Below are 17,245 nucleotides of genomic sequence, written 5' to 3'. Positions count from 1 at the left end.
GGCAGAGAGCTAGTGGGGCAGGGAGGGGGGCAGGCTAGACACTGCCCTAGGAACCAGCTCCTACCACTCTGCACACCCGTGCTAGCCATCGGGGCCTGGAGCTGCTGCACCAGCCTCTCCAGAAGCCAGATGGAGGGAGCTGCCAGCTCCAGTCTGTCCCAGGGCCAGGGCCAGCTCTTGGGCTGAGTATCACACCCCATCTATGGGCTGGGTACGGGGCTCAAAAACCACCACCCCTGCCTCCCAGCAAGCAGGGCACATGCTCAGGACCCAGCCTCCCCACCAGCGCCCCACCCACACCCGCCTGCACTCACCAATGGCATCCTTGAGGTATTTCTGGCCAATGAGTTTCAGATACTCCTCGATGGCTTTCGTGGCCAGGGTGTTCTCCCGGAAGATCAGGTGCTCCCGGTCTATGAACCGATCCACCTCCGTCATGGCCATGTCCGAGAGGAAATCCTGCAGGGGTCATGCCCGGGCTGGTTAGCAAGGGGACCCACACCCACAGCTCCCTTCCCTCCCCATGTCCGACAGGGCCTGAGAGGCATTCTGCCCTCCGAGGCTCCCGCTGTCCTGTACCTTGGCTTTGCCAGTGCTCTGCAGGATGTGCACCAGCGCACAGGCCACCTCCTCCTTGCTCTTGACGCTCAGCACCGGCTCCAGCACAGCGCACAGCATGCGGTAGTTGTTGGTCACGTACTCGGCGAACTCCTTGTACAGCTCCATGGGCAGGATGCTCATGGTCTGGAAGCGGCTCTTGACACGCACTGCGGGGCAGCCGGCCTTGCTCTTGCTGGTGCTGGGCTGGCTGAGTGGGTACCACTGCTCGGCAAAGTGGCGCCCAGTCACGCTAGCGATCGGGATGCTGACCATGCCCACATAGTTGCTCTTGTCCTTCTTGCGCTTCTTGTCCGTGTCCTTGTAGAGATGCAGGCGGATGGTGCGCACAGCGGGCAGGTTGTTGAACTCGAAGTGCTCGCCCCAGAAGACATTGTCCGTGCGCATCTTGCTGGTGGTGCGGGCGTAGAGCATGTCATCCAGGCACAGCTCGCAGTAATAGCGCTTCTTGGGGGGCAGGTCCCGCGCCTCAATGATCCACAGCTTCAGCACATTATCCACACGCCGGCTGTTATCCTGTGGGCACGGGCAGATGAGGGAGGGGGGCTGCGTGTTACCCTGGGGGGACTGGGTCAGAGGGGGCTGGGTCTTACCCTTGGGGGCACAGGGAATGGGACGGGAGGCTGGCTGTTACCTTGGGGGATCTGGGTGTTAGACGGGGGTCATGGGGTGAGCCAAGGCAGTTGGTAGTTACCCGAGGGGGGGAACAGGGACGAGATAAAGGAGCTGGGTGTTAGACGGGGGACCTAGGGGTGAGACAAGGCGACTGGGAGTTACCCACGGGGGGTACACGGATGAGATGAGGGAGCTCGGTGTTACTCTCACATGCACAAGGGTCAGATAGGGTTGTGCTGGGTGTTACTCTGGGAGCTCAGGGTTCAGACGGGGGGCTGGGTGTTACTCTGGGAGCTCAGGGTTCAGACGGGGGGCTGGGTGTTACTCTGGGAGCTCAGGGTTCAGACGGGGGGCTGGGTGTTACTCTGGGGGCTCAGGGTTCAGACGGGGGGCTGGGTGTTACTCTGGAGGCTAAGGTTAAGACGGGGGGCTGGGTGTTACTCTGGGGCTCAGGGTTCAGACGGGGGGCTGGGTGTTACTCTGGGAGCTCAGGGTTCAGACGGGGAGGCTGGGTGTTACTCTGGGGGCTCAGGGTTCAGACGGGGGGCTGGGTGTTACTCTGGAGGCTAAGGTTAAGACGGGGGGCTGGGTGTTACTCTGGGGCTCAGGGTTCAGACAGGAGGCTGGGTGTTACTCTGGGGGCCCAGGGTTCAGACGGGGAGGCTGGGTGTTACTCTGGGGGCTCAGGGTTCAGACAGGAGGCTGGGTGTTACTCTGGGGGCTCAGGGTTCAGACGGGGAGGCTGGGTGTTACTCTGGGAGCTCAGGGTTCAGACAGGAGGCTGGGTGTTACTCTGGGGGCTCAGGGTTCAGACAGGAGGCTGGCTGTTACTCTGGGGGCTCAGTGTTCAGATGGAAAAGCTGGGTGTTACTCTGGGGCTCAGAGTTCAGACAGGAGGCTGGGTGTTACTCTGGGGGCTAAGGTTCAGATGGAGGGCTGGGTGTTACTCTGGGAGCTCAGGGTTCAGATGAGGGGCTGGGTGTTACTCTGGGGGCTCAGGGTTCAGACAGGAGGCTGGGTGTTACTCTGGGGGCTCAGGGTTCAGACAGGGGGCTGGGTGTTACTCTGGGGGCTCAGGGTTCAGACGGGGAGGCTGGGTGTTACTCTGGGGGCTCAGGGTTCAGACAGGGAGGCTGCGTGTTACTCTGGGGGCTCAGGGTTCAGACAGGGAGGCTGGGTGTTACTCTGGGGGCTCAGGGTTCAGACGGGCGGCTGGGTATTACTCTGGGGGCTAAGGTTCAGACGGGGGGGCTGGGTGTTACTCTGGGGGCTCAGGGTTCAGAGGGGAGACTGGGTGTTACTCTGGGGGTCAGGATTCAGACAGGAGGCTGGGTGTTACTCTGGATGCTCAGGGTACAGACAGGAGGCTGGGAGTTACTCTGGGGGTCAGGGTTCAGACGGAGGGCTGGGTGTTACTCTGGGGCTCAGAGTTCGGACGGGGGGCTGGGTGTTACTCTGAGGGGCTCAGCGTTCGGACGGAGCCTGGGTGTTACTCTAGGGGCTCAGGGTTCAGATGGGGAGGCAGGGTATTACTCTGGGGGTCAGGGTTCAGATGGGGAGGCAGGGTATTACTCTGCGGGCTCAGGGTTCAGACAGGAGGCTGGGTGTTATTCTGGCGGCTCAGGGTTCAGACGGGGAGGCTGGGTGTTACTCTGAGGCTCAGGGTACAGACAGGAGGCTGGGTGTTACTCTAGGGGCTCAGGGTTCAGATGGGGAGGCAGGGTATTACTCTGGGGGTCAGGGTTCAGATGGGGAGGCAGGGTATTACTCTGCGGGCTCAGGGTTCAGACGGGGAGGCTGGGTGTTACTCTAGGGGCTCAGGGTTCAGATGGGGAGGCAGGGTATTACTCTGGGGGTCAGGGTTCACACAGGGAGGCAGGGTAATACTCTGGGGGCTCAGGGTTCAGACGGGGAGGCTGGGTGTTACTCTGGGGGCTCCGGGTTCAGACAGGAGACTGGGTGTTACTCCGGGGGCTCAGGGTTCAGACAGGAGGCTGGGTGTTACTCTGGAGGCTCAGGGTTCAGACAGGAGGCTGGGTGTTACTCTGGGGACTCAGGGTTCAGACGGGGAGGCTGGGTGTTACTCTGAGGCTCAGGGTACAGACAGGAGGCTGGGTGTTACTCTGGGGGCTCAGGGTTCAGACGGGCGGCTGGGTATTACTCTGGGGGCTAAGGTTAAGACGGGGGGCTGGGTGTTACTCTGGGGCTCAGGGTTCAGAAAGGAGGCTGGGTGTTACTCTGGGGGCTCAGGGTTTAGACGGGGAGGCTGGGTGTTCCTCTGGAGGCTAAGGTTCAGATGGGGAGGCTGGGTGTTACTCTGGGGGCTCAGGGTTCAGACGGGGGGCTGAATATTACTCTGGGGCTCAGGGTTCAGACAGGAGGCTGGTTGTTACTCTGGGGGTCAGGGTTCAGACGGGTAGGCTGCGTGTTACTCTGGGGGCTCAAGGTTCAGCCGAGAGGCTGGGTGTTGCTCTGGGGGCTCACGGTGCAGATGGGGGTTGAGTGTTACTCTGGGGGCTCAGGGTTCAGACAGGAGGCTGGGTGTTACTCTGGGGGTCAGGATTCAGACGGGAGGCTGGGTGTTACTCTGGGGCTCAGGGTTCAGACGGGAGGCTTGGTGTTACTCTGGGGCTCAGGGTTCAGACGGGAGGCTGGGTGTTACTCTGGGGCTCAGGGTTCAAACGGGAGGCTGGGTGTTACTCTGGGGCTCAGGGTTCAGACGGGGGGCTGGGTGTTACTCTGGGGGCTCAGGGTTCATACGGGGATGCTGGGTGTTACTCTGGGTGCTCAGGGTTCAGACAGGAGGCTGGGTGTTACTCTGGGAGCTCAGGGTTCAGACGGGGGGCTGGGTGTTACTCTGGGAGCTCAGGGTTCAGACGTGGGGCTGGGTGTTACTCTGGGGCTCAGGGTTCAAACGGGAGGCTGGGTGTTACTCTGGGGGCTCAGGGTTCATACGGGGATGCTGGGTGTTACTCTGGTGGCTCAGAGTTCGGACGCGGGGCTGGGTGTTACACTGGGGGCTCACGGTTCAGACAGGAGGCTGGGTGTTAGTCTGGTGGCTCAGGGTTCAGACAGGGAGGCTGGGTGTTACTCTGAGGCTCAGGGTACAGACAGGAGGCTGGGTGTTACTCTCGGGGCTCAGGGTTCAGACAGGAGGCTGGTTGTTACTCTGGGGGTCAGGGTTCAGACGGGTAGGCTGCGTGTTACTCTGGGGGCTCAAGGTTCAGCCGAGAGGCTGGGTGTTGCTCTGGGGGCTCACGGTGCAGATGGGGGTTGAGTGTTACTCTGGGGGCTCAGGGTTCAGACAGGAGGCTGGGTGTTACTCTGGGGGTCAGGATTCAGACGGGGGGCTGGGTGTTACTCTGGGGCTCAGGGTTCAGACGGGAGGCTTGGTGTTACTCTGGGGCTCAGAATTCAGACGGGAGGCTGGGTGTTACTCTGGGGCTCAGGGTTCAGACGGGAGGCTGGGTGTTACTCTGGGGCTCAGGGTTCAAACGGGAGGCTGGGTGTTACTCTGGGGCTCAGGGTTCAAACGGGAGGCTGGGTGTTACTCTGGGGCTCAGGGTTCAAACGGGAGGCTGGGTGTTACTCTGGGGCTCAGGGTTCAAACGGGAGGCTGGGTGTTACTCTGGGGCTCAGGGTTCAAACGGGAGGCTGGGTGTTACTCTGGGGGCTCAGGGTTCATACGGGGATGCTGGGTGTTACTCTGGTGGCTCAGAGTTCGGACGCGGGGCTGGGTGTTACACTGGGGGCTCACGGTTCAGACAGGAGGCTGGGTGTTAGTCTGGTGGCTCAGGGTTCAGACGGGGAGGCTGGGTGTTACTCTGAGGCTCAGGGTACAGACAGGAGGCTGGGTGTTACTCTCGGGGCTCAGGGTTCAGACGGGGATGCAGGATATTACTCTGGGGGTCAGGGTTCAGACAGGGAGGCAGGGTATTACTCTGGGAGCTCAGGGTTCAGACGGGGGGCTGGATATTACTCTGGGGCTCAGGGTTCAGACAGGAGGCTGGTTGTTACTCTGGGGGTCAGGGTTCAGACGGGTAGGCTGCGTGTTACTCTGGGGGCTCAAGGTTCAGCCGAGAGGCTGGGTGTTGCTCTGGGGGCTCACGGTGCAGATGGGGGTTGAGTGTTACTCTGGGGGCTCAGGGTTCAGAGGGGAGGCTGGGTGTTACTCTGGGGGTCAGGGTTCAGACAGGGAGGCAGGGTATTACTCTGGGAGCTCAGGGTTCGGACAGGAGGCTGGTTGTTACTCTGGGGGTCAGGGTTCAGACGGGTAGGCTGCGTGTTACTCTGGGGGCTCAAGGTTCAGCCGAGAGGCTGGGTGTTGCTCTGGGGGCTCACGGTGCAGATGGGGGTTGAGTGTTACTCTGGGGGCTCAGGGTTCAGACAGGAGGCTGGGTGTTACTCTGGGGGTCAGGATTCAGACGGGGGGCTGGATGTTAATCTGGGGCTCAGGGTTCAGACGGGAGGCTGGGTGTTACTCTGGGGCTCAGAATTCAGACGGGAGGCTGGGTGTTACTCTGGGGCTCAGGGTTCAGACAGGAGGCTGGGAGTTACTCTGGGGGCTCAGGGTTCATACGGGGATGCTGGGTGTTACTCTGGTGGCTCAGAGTTCGGACGCGGGGCTGGGTGTTACACTGGGGGCTCACGGTTCAGACAGGAGGCTGGGTGTTAGTCTGGTGGCTCAGGGTTCAGACGGGGAGGCTGCGTGTTACTCTGAGGCTCAGGGTACAGACAGGAGGCTGGGTGTTACTCTCGGGGCTCAGGGTTCAGACGGGGATGCAGGGTATTACTCTGGGGGTCAGGGTTCAGACAGGGAGGCAGGGTATTACTCTGGGAGCTCAGGGTTCAGACGGGGAGGCTGGGTGTTACTGTAGGGGCTCAGGGTTCAGACGGGGAGGCAGGGTATTACTCTGGGGGGCAGGGTTCAGACAGGGAGGCTGGGTGTTACTCTGGGGGCTCAGGGTTCAGAGAGGGGGCTGGGTGTTACTCTGGGGCTCAAGGTTCAGACGGGTAGGCTGGGTGTTACTCTAGGGCTCAAGGTTCAGACTGGGATGCTGGGTGTTACTCTGGGGGTCAGGGTTCAGACGGGGATGCTGGGTGTTACTCTGGCGGCTCAGGGTTCAGACGGGGATGCTGGGTGTTACTCTGGGGGTTCAGGGTTCAGACGTGGGGCTGGGTGTTACTCTGGGGGCTCAGGGTTCAGACGGGGGGGCTGGGTGTTACTCTGGGGGCTCAGGGTTCAGACAGGAGGCTGGGTGTTACTCTGGGTGCTCAGGGTTCAGACAGGGGGCTGGGTGTTACTCTGGGGGCTCAGGGTTCAGACAGGAGGCTGGGTGTTACTCTGGGGGCTCAGGGTTCAGACGGGGGGCTGGGTGTTACTCTGGGGGCTCAGGGTTCAGACAGGAGGCTGGGTGTTACTCTGGGGGCTCAGGGTTCAGACAGGAGGCTGGGTGTTACTCTGGGGGCTCAGGGTTCAGACTGGGGGCTGGGTGTTACTCTGGGGGCTCAGGGTTCAGACAGGAGGCTGGGTGTTACTCTGGGGGCTCAGGGTTCAGACTGGGGGCTGGGTGTTACTCTGGGGGCTCAGGGTTCAGACAGGAGGCTGGGTGTTACTCTGACATGCGCATAGGGTAAACACGGGCTCATGGAGAACTGGGAGGTTGTGGATCGGCAGGCTGAACAGGCGCAGGCTGGGGTCAGTGCTGTGGTGCACCAGGGCTACGTCTACACTGGCCCCTTTTCCGGAAGGGGCATGTTAATTTCAGAGATCGCAATAGGGAAATCCGCGGGGGATTTAAATATCTCCCGCGGCATTTAAATAAAAATGTCCGCCGCCTTTTTCTGGCTTTTAGAAAAGCCGGAAATGAGCGTCTATACTGGCCCCGATCCTCCGGAAAAAGCGCCCTTTTCCGGAGGATCTTATTCCTACTTCAAAGTAGGAATAAGATCCTCCGGAAAAGGGCGCTTTTTCCGGAGGATCGGGGCCAGTGTCGACGCTCTTTTCCGGCTTTTCTAAAAGCCGGAAAAAAGCGGCGGACATTTTTATTTAAATGCCGCGGGGGATATTTAAATCCCCCGCGGATTTCCCTATTGCGATCTCTGAAATTAACATGCCCTTCCGGAAAAGGGGCCAGTGTAGACGTAGCCCAGGAGTGCTCTGTGGGCAAGTGCAGCGGATCTCCAGGCACAGGGTTTGGGGTGCTGAGGCCCTGGGGTAACGTGACTCCTGAGGAGCTGTGGGTGAGCAAGGAGGGAGATGGGGTACACATGATGAATGTGGAGGGGAGGAGGACAGATGGGTGCCCATGCTGCCATCCAGGGGTGCTGAAGCCAGCCTCCCACCCTTTAGCTCCGTCACCCATTACTCCCTGCCCCCACCACCTTGTTGGGTTTCACGGCCCGCTGTAGGTTCTCAATCCACTTGTCGCGCTCAGCAGCTGAGCGGCAGGCAAAGCATTTGGTGCCGGATGCCGTGGTGACCTGAAAAGGAGAGAATGGGGAGTGGTTGAGCAGGGCCACAAGTCCCTTCTGCATTCCCTGTCGAAGTGCCCAGCCATAAACCCCACTCCTCTTCAACCACCAGCTCCTACCCCCTCCCAGAGCCAGAACAGAACACAGGCATCCTGGCTCCTAGCCCCCTGCTCTGACCCACCAGCCCCCACTCCCCTCCCAGAGACGGGAGAGACCCCAGGAGTTCTGGCTCCTAGCCCCCTGCTCTGACCCACCAGCCCCCACTCCCCTCCCAGAGACAGGAGAGAGCCCAGGAGTCCTGGCTGCTAGCCCCCTGCTCTGACCCATCAGCCCCCACTCCCCTCCCAGAGACAGGAGAGACCCCAGGAGTCCTGGCTGCTAGCCCCCTGCTCTGACCCACCTGCCCCCACTCCCCTCCCAGAGACAGGAGAGATCCCAGGAGTCCTGGCTCCTAGCCCCTTGCTCTGACCCACCAGCCCCCACTCCCCTCCCAGAGACAGGAGAGACCCCAGGAGTCCTGGCTCCTAGCCCCCTGCTCTGACCCACCAGCCCCCACTCCCCTCCCAGAGACAGGAGAGAGCCCAGGAGTCCTGGCTCCTAGCCCCCTGCTCTGACCCACCAGCCCCCACTCCCCTCCCAGAGACGGGAGAGAGCCCAGGAGTCCTGGCTCCTAGCCCCCTGCTCTGACCCACCAGCCCCCACTCCCCTCCCAGAGACAGGAGAGAGCCCAGGAGTCCTGGCTGCTAGCCCCCTGCTCTGACCCATCAGCCCCCACTCCCCTCCCAGAGACAGGAGAGACCCCAGGAGTCCTGGCTGCTAGCCCCCTGCTCTGACCCACCAGCCCCCACTCCCCTCCCAGAGACAGGAGAGATCCCAGGAGTCCTGGCTCCTAGCCCCCTGCTCTGACCCACCAGCCCCCACTCCCCTCCCAGAGACAGGAGAGAGCCCAGGAGTCCTGGCTCCTAGCCCCCTGCTCTGACCCACCAGCCCCCACTCCCCTCCCAGAGACAGGAGAGAGCCCATGAGTCCTGGCTCCTAGCCCCCTGCTCTGACCCACCAGCCCCCACTCCCTTCCCAGAGACAGGAGAGAGCCCAGGAGTCCTGCTCCGACCCACCAGCCTCACTCCCAGAGCTGAGACAGATCCAGCGTCCGGGCTCCCAGCGCCTTGCCCTCCCGCCCCACACCGGTGCTAAGGCTGGGCACCTCGAAGCAGAACTCCTGGCCCAGGATGCTGCTATGCACGGGTTTGATGACAGAGTCCTCGTCCAGGTTGAGCTCCAGGGCCTCTGCAGCGCTGCTGGGACTGAGCAGTGACTCATGGGAGTGCGACTCCTTGAAGCTCTGCATGAGGCGGGCTCTGCAGGGGAGGGCAGCGGTGAGAGGGGAGCTGGCGGCCGGGGCTCGTGCCATTGGAGTGAGTCCCGTGCAGGGGGGCAAACACAGTGAATCCGGTGCCATGACACAAGCATGGGACAGGGAAAGGGAGGGAGGGGAAGACGACTGAGACATGGGCTCTGGAGCTGCTAAGGAGAGCGTGTGGGCAGCCAAGCTCGGGGGTCCTCTACTTCCCGGGGCGTGAGCAGAACATGCCAGACTGTGGCCATGGCATTGGTGAGACCACACAGACAGCTGGTGCCCGGGGCGGGGGTACCTGGGGGTTCAGCCTCGGGCCATGGGAGGGGCCCCCAGAGACAATTCTGCACTGCCAGGGGGGCTGGACCGCAGAACAAGAGAGAGAAAGAAAGCAAGAGTAAGAGACACACACTGGTTCCCTGAGTGGGAGGGGCCCCACAGGGTCACTGGGTGTCACCCAGAGGCTGTGACCCCAGGGAGATCCCATGGCATTTTCATACACATCACAGCAGGGCTGGGGGGCCAGCCCCATTACTCCCTTCCAGAGCAAGCAACTGAGGCACAGAGAGGGAAGGGATTTAACCCCCAAATCATACTAGTCTCTGGCAAAAGCCAAGGAGAGAACCCAGGAGACCTGGCTCCCAGCTCCGCCCCCACCTACTAGAACCCAACCCCCTCCCCTCCAGATCCTCCAAGCCAGGGAGAGAACCCAGGAGTCCTGGCTCCCTACCCACCTACTAGAACCCAACGCCCCTCCCAATCCTGCGAGCCAGGGAGAGAACCCAGGAGTTCGGGCTCCCCGCCCCTGTGGATACCACATGCTGGCGAGGACACACAAGGCAGCCCCCAGCTGGCGCAGGTGAGCAGCCGCCCCCAGCAGGTTATTTTTAGCCCCCAGGCTGCGTAAGCAGAGAGGCCCCTGCGTCTCCGGGAGGCAGCGACTCAGAGCTCGGCTGGGCTTGGCTCTGCCGTCACTGGAGTGGAGTGGGGGCGGGCGTCGCTAAAAATACTCACCCAGCCAGGCAGGGACAAGCCGGCAGTGGGCCTGGGGTGCCAGGAAGAGCAGGGGGCCCGGGGTGATCCCTTGCAGGGCACAGGAAAGGGACGGAGCCCAGCTGGAAGTGGGGCAGGCACAAAGAGGGGGAAGCCTAGGCAGGGTGGGGAGGCAGGTGTGCAAGGAAGGAGATGCCCAGGCTGGGGCAGAGGAGCCAGAGACATTGGAAATGGGGAAACCCAGGCTGGGGGAGCAAGAGATACAAGGGGGGGAAGGGCACCTGAGGACACTGTGGGAGAGCCAGGCTGGGGACAACAGGAGAAAGGAGAAAGGCGGGGGAGATTTCAAGACAGCTTCCCCCCACATGGCTGGGTCTGCAAAGGGGGGCAGATCATAAACCCACCCCATGCCTGCATTCAGCCTCCACCCACATGCCTGCCCCTCCTATACAGAGAGCCTGCACAGTCTACAGACCATGAGATGCAGCCACCTCTGGCCGGGGGCAATGGAACTCTAGAAATGGCAGAGTGAGAGAGGAGACAGGCAGGAGAAACTTGCACCCAGCAAATTCCCTGGCAAGGCTCCCGGGCCCTGGTGGGTTTCCTTCCCTCCTTGGAGCACAGCACCCCCTACCAATGCTCATCAGTGCGCACCCTACACCCCGACCCCCCTTCCCTTTTGGGGCACACTGGGATAGGACCATCTAGGATCACCCAGCCCCCCTTCCCCCAGTGATGTCTGCTCCCTGGCATCACACAGGCCAGACACCTATCCCAGAACAGTGCTCCCAGGCAATAAGCATGTGCACACGCACTGGGGCCACATCACAGCCACACACTGACATGCACATGAACCGGGGCCCCTGGGCCACCCAGGACGCTCCAGGCTGTGCCAGGCTCCGGCACCCAGAGAGCAGAATGGACGAGTCAGGCCAGAGCTGGGATCTGTGCCAAGCCGGATCCGGCTCCTGCTCCCGGCTCCCACCCACCATCTCCGGCTATAAACAGCTCCCGGCACCCAGCAGCACCACTTCCGCCTCCCAGCCCTCTTCCCCAGCTGGTTGTGCCCCACCCCCCCCCAGCTCCCCAAGCCCCCACTCTCATCCTGGCTGCCTCCCACATCCCCACACATGCCCCAACTGCTTCCCATGCCCCCACTCCTGCACCTCCCACTACCTCCCACTCCCCCACTCCTGCCGTAGCTCTCTCCTGCACCCCCACTCCCTCATCCCCACTGCTTCCTGCACCCTCATTCCCACCCCAGCTGCCTCCAGTACCTGCACTCCCACACCCCCATTCCTGCCGTAGCTCTCTCCTGCACCCCCACTCCCTCATCCTCACTGCTTCCTGCACCCTCATTCCCACCCCAGCTGCCTCCCGTACCTGCACTCCCACACCCCGACTCCTGCCGTAGCTCTCTCCTGCACCCCCACTCCCTCATCCCCCGTTTCCTGCACCCTCATTCCCACCCCAGCTGCCTCCCGTACCTGCACTCCCACACCCCCATTCCTGCTGTAGCTCTCTACTGCACCCCCACTCCCTCATCCCCCGTTTCCTGCACCCTCATTCCCACCCCAGCTGCCTCCCGTACCTGCACTCCCACACCTCCACTCCTGCCGTAGCTCTCTCCTGCACCCCCACTCCCTCATCCCCACTGCTTCCTGCACCCTCATTCCCACCCCAGCTGCCTCCCGTACCTGCACTCCCACACCCCCACTCCTGCCACAGCTCTCTCCTGCAACCCCACTCCCTCATCCCCCGTTTCCTGCACCCTCATTCCCACCCCAGCTGCCTCCCGTACCTGCACTCCCACACCCCGACTCCTGCCGTAGCTCTCTCCTGAGTCCTCCACTCCTGCATTCTCCACTGCCTCCTTCACCCGCATTCCCACCCCAGCTGCCTCCCATGCCTCCACTCCCACACCCCCACTCCTGCCACAGCTCTCTCCTGAGTCCTCCACTCCTGCATTCTCCACTGCCTCCTTCACCCGCATTCCCACCCCAGCTGCCTCCCGTACCTGCACTCCCACACCTCCACTCCTGCCGTAGCTCTCTCCTGCACCCCCACTCCCTCATCCCCACTGCTTCCTGCACCCTCATTCCCACCCCAGCTGCCTCCCGTACCTGCACTCCCACACCCCCACTCCTGCCACAGCTCTCTCCTGCAACCCCACTCCCTCATCCCCCGTTTCCTGCACCCTCATTCCCACCCCAGCTGCCTCCCGTACCTGCACTCCCACACCCCGACTCCTGCCGTAGCTCTCTCCTGAGTCCTCCACTCCTGCATTCTCCACTGCCTCCTTCACCCGCATTCCCACCCCAGCTGCCTCCCATGCCTCCACTCCCACACCCCCACTCCTGCCACAGCTCTCTCCTGAGTCCTCCACTCCTGCATTCTCCACTGCCTCCTTCACCCGCATTCCCACCCCAGCTGCCTCCCATGCCTCCACTCCCACACCCCCACTCCTGCCGTAGCTCTCTCCTGAGTCCTCCACTCCTGCATTCTCCACTGCCTCCTTCACCCGCATTCCCACCCCAGCTGCCTCCCGTACCTGCACTCCCACACCCCCACTCCTGCCGTAGCTCTCTCTTGCACCCCCACTCCCTCATCCCCACTGCTTCCTGCACCCTCATTCCCACCCCAGCTGCCTCCCGTACCTGCACTCCCACACCCCCACTCCTGCCACAGCTCTCTCCTGCAACCCCACTCCCTCATCCCCCTGCTTCCTGCACCCTCATTCCCACCCCAGCTGCCTCCCGTACCTGCACTCCCACACCCCCACTCCTGCCGTAGCTCTCTCCTGCAACCCCACTCCCTCATCCCCACTGCTTCCTGCACCCTCATTCCCACCCCAGCTGCCTCCCGTACCTGCACTCCCACACCCCGACTCCTGCCGTAGCTCTTTCCTGCAACCCCACCCCCTCATCCCCACTGCTTCCTGCACCCTCATTCCCATCCCAGCTGCCTCCCGTACCTGCACTCCCACACCCCCACTCCTGCCGTAGCTCTCTCCTGCACCCCCACTCCCTCATCCCCACTGCTTCCTGAACCCTCATTCCCACCCCAGCTGCCTCCCGTACCTGCACTCCCACACCCCCACTCCTGCCACAGCTCTCTCCTGCAACCCCACTCCCTCATCCCCACTGCTTCCTGCACCCTCATTCCCACCCCAGCTGCCTTCTGTACCTGCACTCCCACACCCCCACTCCTGCCACAGCTCTCTCCTGCAACCCCACTCCCTCATCCCCACTGCTTCCTGCACCCTCATTCCCACCCCAGCTGCCTCCCGTACCTGCACTCCCACATCCCGACTCCTGCCGTAGCTCTCTCCTGCAACCCCACTCCCTCATCCCCACTGCTTCCTGCACCCTCATTCCCACCCCAGCTGCCTCCCGTACCTGCACTCCCACACCCCCACTCCTGCCACAGCTCTCTCCTGAGTCCTCCACTCCTGCATTCTCCACTGCCTCCTTCACCCGCATTCCCACCCCAGCTGCCTCCCATGCCTCCACTCCCACACCCCCACTTCCCCACCCCCACTCCTGTACAACCCCTGCCTCCTGTGCCCCCACTCCTACCACAGCTGTCTCCCTCTCCCCACAGTGCCTCCCACACCTCATTCCTGTTCTGGCTACCTCACACACCCGCACTCCAGCCCCTGGCTGCTTCCCGTACCACCACCCTGCCCCAGATGCCTTCCACGCCCCCACTCACACCCCCCCCCCCCCGCTGCCTCCTGTGCCCTTTCTCCTGCTGTCCTCCCCCCACTGCCTCACACTCCCAACCCCCAATTGGCTGCCTTCTGAACTCCAATAGCCCCAGCACTGGCTGCCTCCTGCATTCCAATTGCCAGCCCCACGCTGGATGAGCTCCCCCACTCCCTCTTCCCCGCTGGCTGCCTCCTTCTACCCTCATCCCCCCACTGGCTCTTTCCAAACCCACTTTATCCCTGTTTTCACCGAATGCCCATCCCACACTCCTTTTGACCACCCCCTGGCGCCCTTCCTGCGCGCCCTGTTCCAGTTCAACCGCCTGGCTGCTTCCCCTCATTGCCAATCCCCTTCCTACTCTACACCCCCATCCCTCTCCCTGGTTACCTCCCTCCTGGACCTTCATGGGCTGCCTCCCCACACACCCCATACTCCGGGGTCCCTTTCTACTCTCACCTCAGTTCCCCTCACCTGGCTGCCTCCCCACACCCCTCATCCCCCCGGCTCCCTTTCTACCCCCTCCCCCATTCTCTTCACTGGCTGCCTCCCCACACCCCTCATCCCCCCGGCTCCCTTTCTACCCCCACCCCCATTCTCTTCACTGGCTGCCTCCCTACACTTCTAATACTCCCGGATCCCTTTCTACTCCCACCCTTGTTCCCTTCATTGGCTGCCTCCCCACACCTCTCATCCCCCTGGCTCCCTTTCTGCTCAGCTTCCTTATTCTCATCCCCGCCACCAGCTGCCTCACCTCCTGTATCCCACTCCCCCTGGCCAGCTGCCCCCTCCCCCCAATGCCCACTACCTTCCACTCCTCTTTCCTCCTTGCACACCATCTATCTCTGCATCCTTCCAACCCTTGGGTGTGGCCAGGTCACTGCTCCCACTTCTCTTCCCTCCTCACACTCCTTCCTTCCATAGGCCCAGCTCACCCTGCATGCTCTCCCCAGAACAGCACAGCTCTGGAAGGGATACAAGCAGCTCCAGAGAGGTGGCAGGAGGGCAAGACGCAGATTCCTCTTCTGCCAGCCCCAGAGAACAGACTGGAGGGACAGTCCCCAATCGAGGCCAAACCAAAGAGTTATTAACAAAGCCTTGCAGCTGTCTGCCCATCACGCCTGCTACAGATATGCTTGCTGGGTCTGTTAATATAGGAATCTTTTGAGATGCCGCTGCTTCTGGTGTGGGGCAGCTGCTCCCATGAGGAAGAGAGAGATGACCTTACGTGTGCCTGGAGCTGGGGGCCCCAGACTGGGCTTCTGCTTGAAGCTGCAGCGGTGCGTGAGGTGGGATGTGGACTAGGGATGTACAAGTGTAGTGTATTAACTGATTAACCGATAAGCAAAAGCTTATTGGTTAATGCTATAGACTACACGCATTTCCCCCATCTCCTTGCCAGTACATTTTTTAGCAGGCTGGCCGGCAGCCCAGCTCATGCCAGATCTGGGAGCTCAGACCACCCCTCTAGGCAGGGGCTGCAGCCACCCTGCACCACTGCCTCTTTATCAGAGGCAGCAGCACAGAGTGATAGCACAGGTCCACAAGGAGAGCTGGGTTTTAAATTGTCTCCCCTTGCAGACCAGCTCCCAATTGGCACCCTGTGATGCTGCAGTGCAGAGCGGCAGGGGTCTTCTTGGGAGTGAGGCCAGAGCGCACTGACTGCTGGCCCCGCCCCCAGGGACTACAGAATTGTTGGCTAACCGATAATTCATGAGGTTACCTGACTATTCCATTAACCGACATTTAACATCCCTCGTATGGACCGGGGCAGGACTCTCACCTGTCATGGTCGGCACTCCGGAACCGGGGCAGGATCTGGCGGAAGCTGCTGGTCCGGTCCAGTTTGGGCTGGCTCTTTGTCCGTTTGATGGAGCTCTTCAATCGCCGGCTCAGGAAGCCCTGCTGTGAGTGGGGAACAGAGTGAGATGGGGTGGGGAGGGGCTGGGAGCCAGGACTCCTGGGTTCCCTCTGGCTCTGGGAGAGGAATAGGGGCTCGTGGCTTGTGGGGATCTGAGAGCCATGAATGAGGAGTTCTAGCTCCCTCACTGGGAAAGGAATGAGGGCTCCCCGTCTTACCCACTTGACCCCACATCTTCTCAGAGAACAAAGGCACCTTGGTGTATTTAGGAAATTCAGGGTACCTGCACTGGTCCCCTGTTCTGCAGAGCCCAGCATGGCACAACTCAACACAGCAGCTGGCTGGCCAGGGCACGAGGCACACAGGACAGATCAGCAGGAAGAGGGGGAAGGAGCGTGCGTGAGTACGCGCATCTCAGTCCCTCTGTCAGGAGAGTGTGAATCCGGGGGGTGTGAATCTGTGAGTAGAGGTGCCCACATGAACGCAGCTCCACGTGTTCGTGAGCGAGTGACGGAGCATCTCCGTGTGTGTCAGGGCAGGGGAGGTCTCTCACCGAGGGTCGGAATGGGGGTGCCGGGGGTGCATCCATGTTGATGCTGTATTGCTTCCCTGCAGGGACGCTCTTCCTCCGGGAGCGGCTGACGTGATGATCTGAAAACAGGAGATGGGGTTACTATGCAGGGCTCAGAGCTCCACACTGGGTGCCCTGGCCCAGCCAAGACCCTGAAGGGAACCAATAAGAACAGCCATAATGGGTCAGACCAACAGTGTCCTGTCTGCCGACAGTGGCCAATACCAGATGCCCCAGAGGGAGGGAACAGAACCGGTAATCCTCACTTGATCCCTCTCCTGTCACCCACATCCAGAGAAAGAGAGGCTGAGGACACCATTTCTGCCCATCCTGGCTAATAGCCATTGATAGACCTAACCTCCATGAATCTAACTAGCTCTTTTTTGAGCCCTGTTGAAGTCCTAGTCTTCACCACATCCTCTGGCAAGGAGTTGTACAGGTTGACTGTGTGCTGAGTGAGGTCATCTGGTGACCCCTAATTCTTATATTGTGGGAATAAGTAAATAATTTTTCTTTATTCACTTTCTCTGCACCAGTCATGATTTTATAGACCTCTATCATATGCCCTCTTCATCCATTCTTTTCCAAGCTGAAAAGCCCGTCTTTTAAATCTTTCTTCATATGGGACCCGTTTCAAACCCCTCATCATTTTTGTTGCCCTTTTCTCAACCTTGTCCAATGCCAAGAGATCTTTTTTGAGATGAGCCCACTTAGCACTGTGCACAGCTCAAGGAATGGGACATGGGTCTTCTTCCCTGAGGCCATGACAGCTCCCATTCAGCCCCAGGCAGGGCTGTGCTGGCTCAGGGGAGCAGGGAAGGGATGCAGGACCTTGTCCCCTCCGGGGGTACCGGTTCCCATGTGACCCTGATGGGGAGACTGACTGGGAGGCTCAGGATGAGCCCACCCCACCAGGAAAGCCAGGTCCTGGGAGCACACTGCGTGTGACAGCTGGGGGAACAGAGCTTCTGCCAGCATCAAAGGAGGCACCCCCCTCCATCCATATGGGAGTCTGGCAGCCAGTCCTCCTGCACCCCAGGTGCTGGTTCTCT

General features: G+C 61.2%; 1 protein-coding gene across 8 annotated transcripts in view; it reads right to left on the bottom strand.

Moving 5' to 3' along the window:
* SYNGAP1 (synaptic Ras GTPase activating protein 1) overlaps positions 1-17,245 on the bottom strand; it is a 114,219-nt gene that overhangs the window by 35,961 nt on the left and 61,013 nt on the right. For 6 of the 8 annotated variants that reach the window (XR_012898971.1, XM_075915655.1, XM_075915660.1 and 3 more), the window contains 6 exons: positions 16,176-16,273; positions 15,545-15,666; positions 8,912-9,065; positions 7,618-7,716; positions 580-1,134; positions 315-459 (listed from right to left, as the gene is read on the bottom strand). Coding sequence is in view for 7 of the 8 variants with exons in the window: in XM_075915655.1 (XP_075771770.1) it covers positions 315-459; positions 580-1,134; positions 7,618-7,716; positions 8,912-9,065; positions 15,545-15,666; positions 16,176-16,273 (1,173 nt within the window). In the remaining variant the exon portion in view is untranslated. The remainder of the gene's footprint in view (positions 1-314; positions 460-579; positions 1,135-7,617; positions 7,717-8,911; positions 9,066-15,544; positions 15,667-16,175; positions 16,274-17,245) is intronic. The other 2 variants (XM_075915656.1, XM_075915663.1) reach the window with 1 other exon arrangement.

The sequence above is a fragment of the Pelodiscus sinensis genome, unplaced genomic scaffold, assembly GCF_049634645.1.
Source record: "Pelodiscus sinensis isolate JC-2024 unplaced genomic scaffold, ASM4963464v1 ctg134, whole genome shotgun sequence".
Lineage (NCBI taxonomy): Eukaryota > Metazoa > Chordata > Testudines > Trionychidae > Pelodiscus > Pelodiscus sinensis.
Note: the sequence above shows the minus strand (reverse complement) of the source record. Positions and strands in the feature narration are given on the sequence as shown.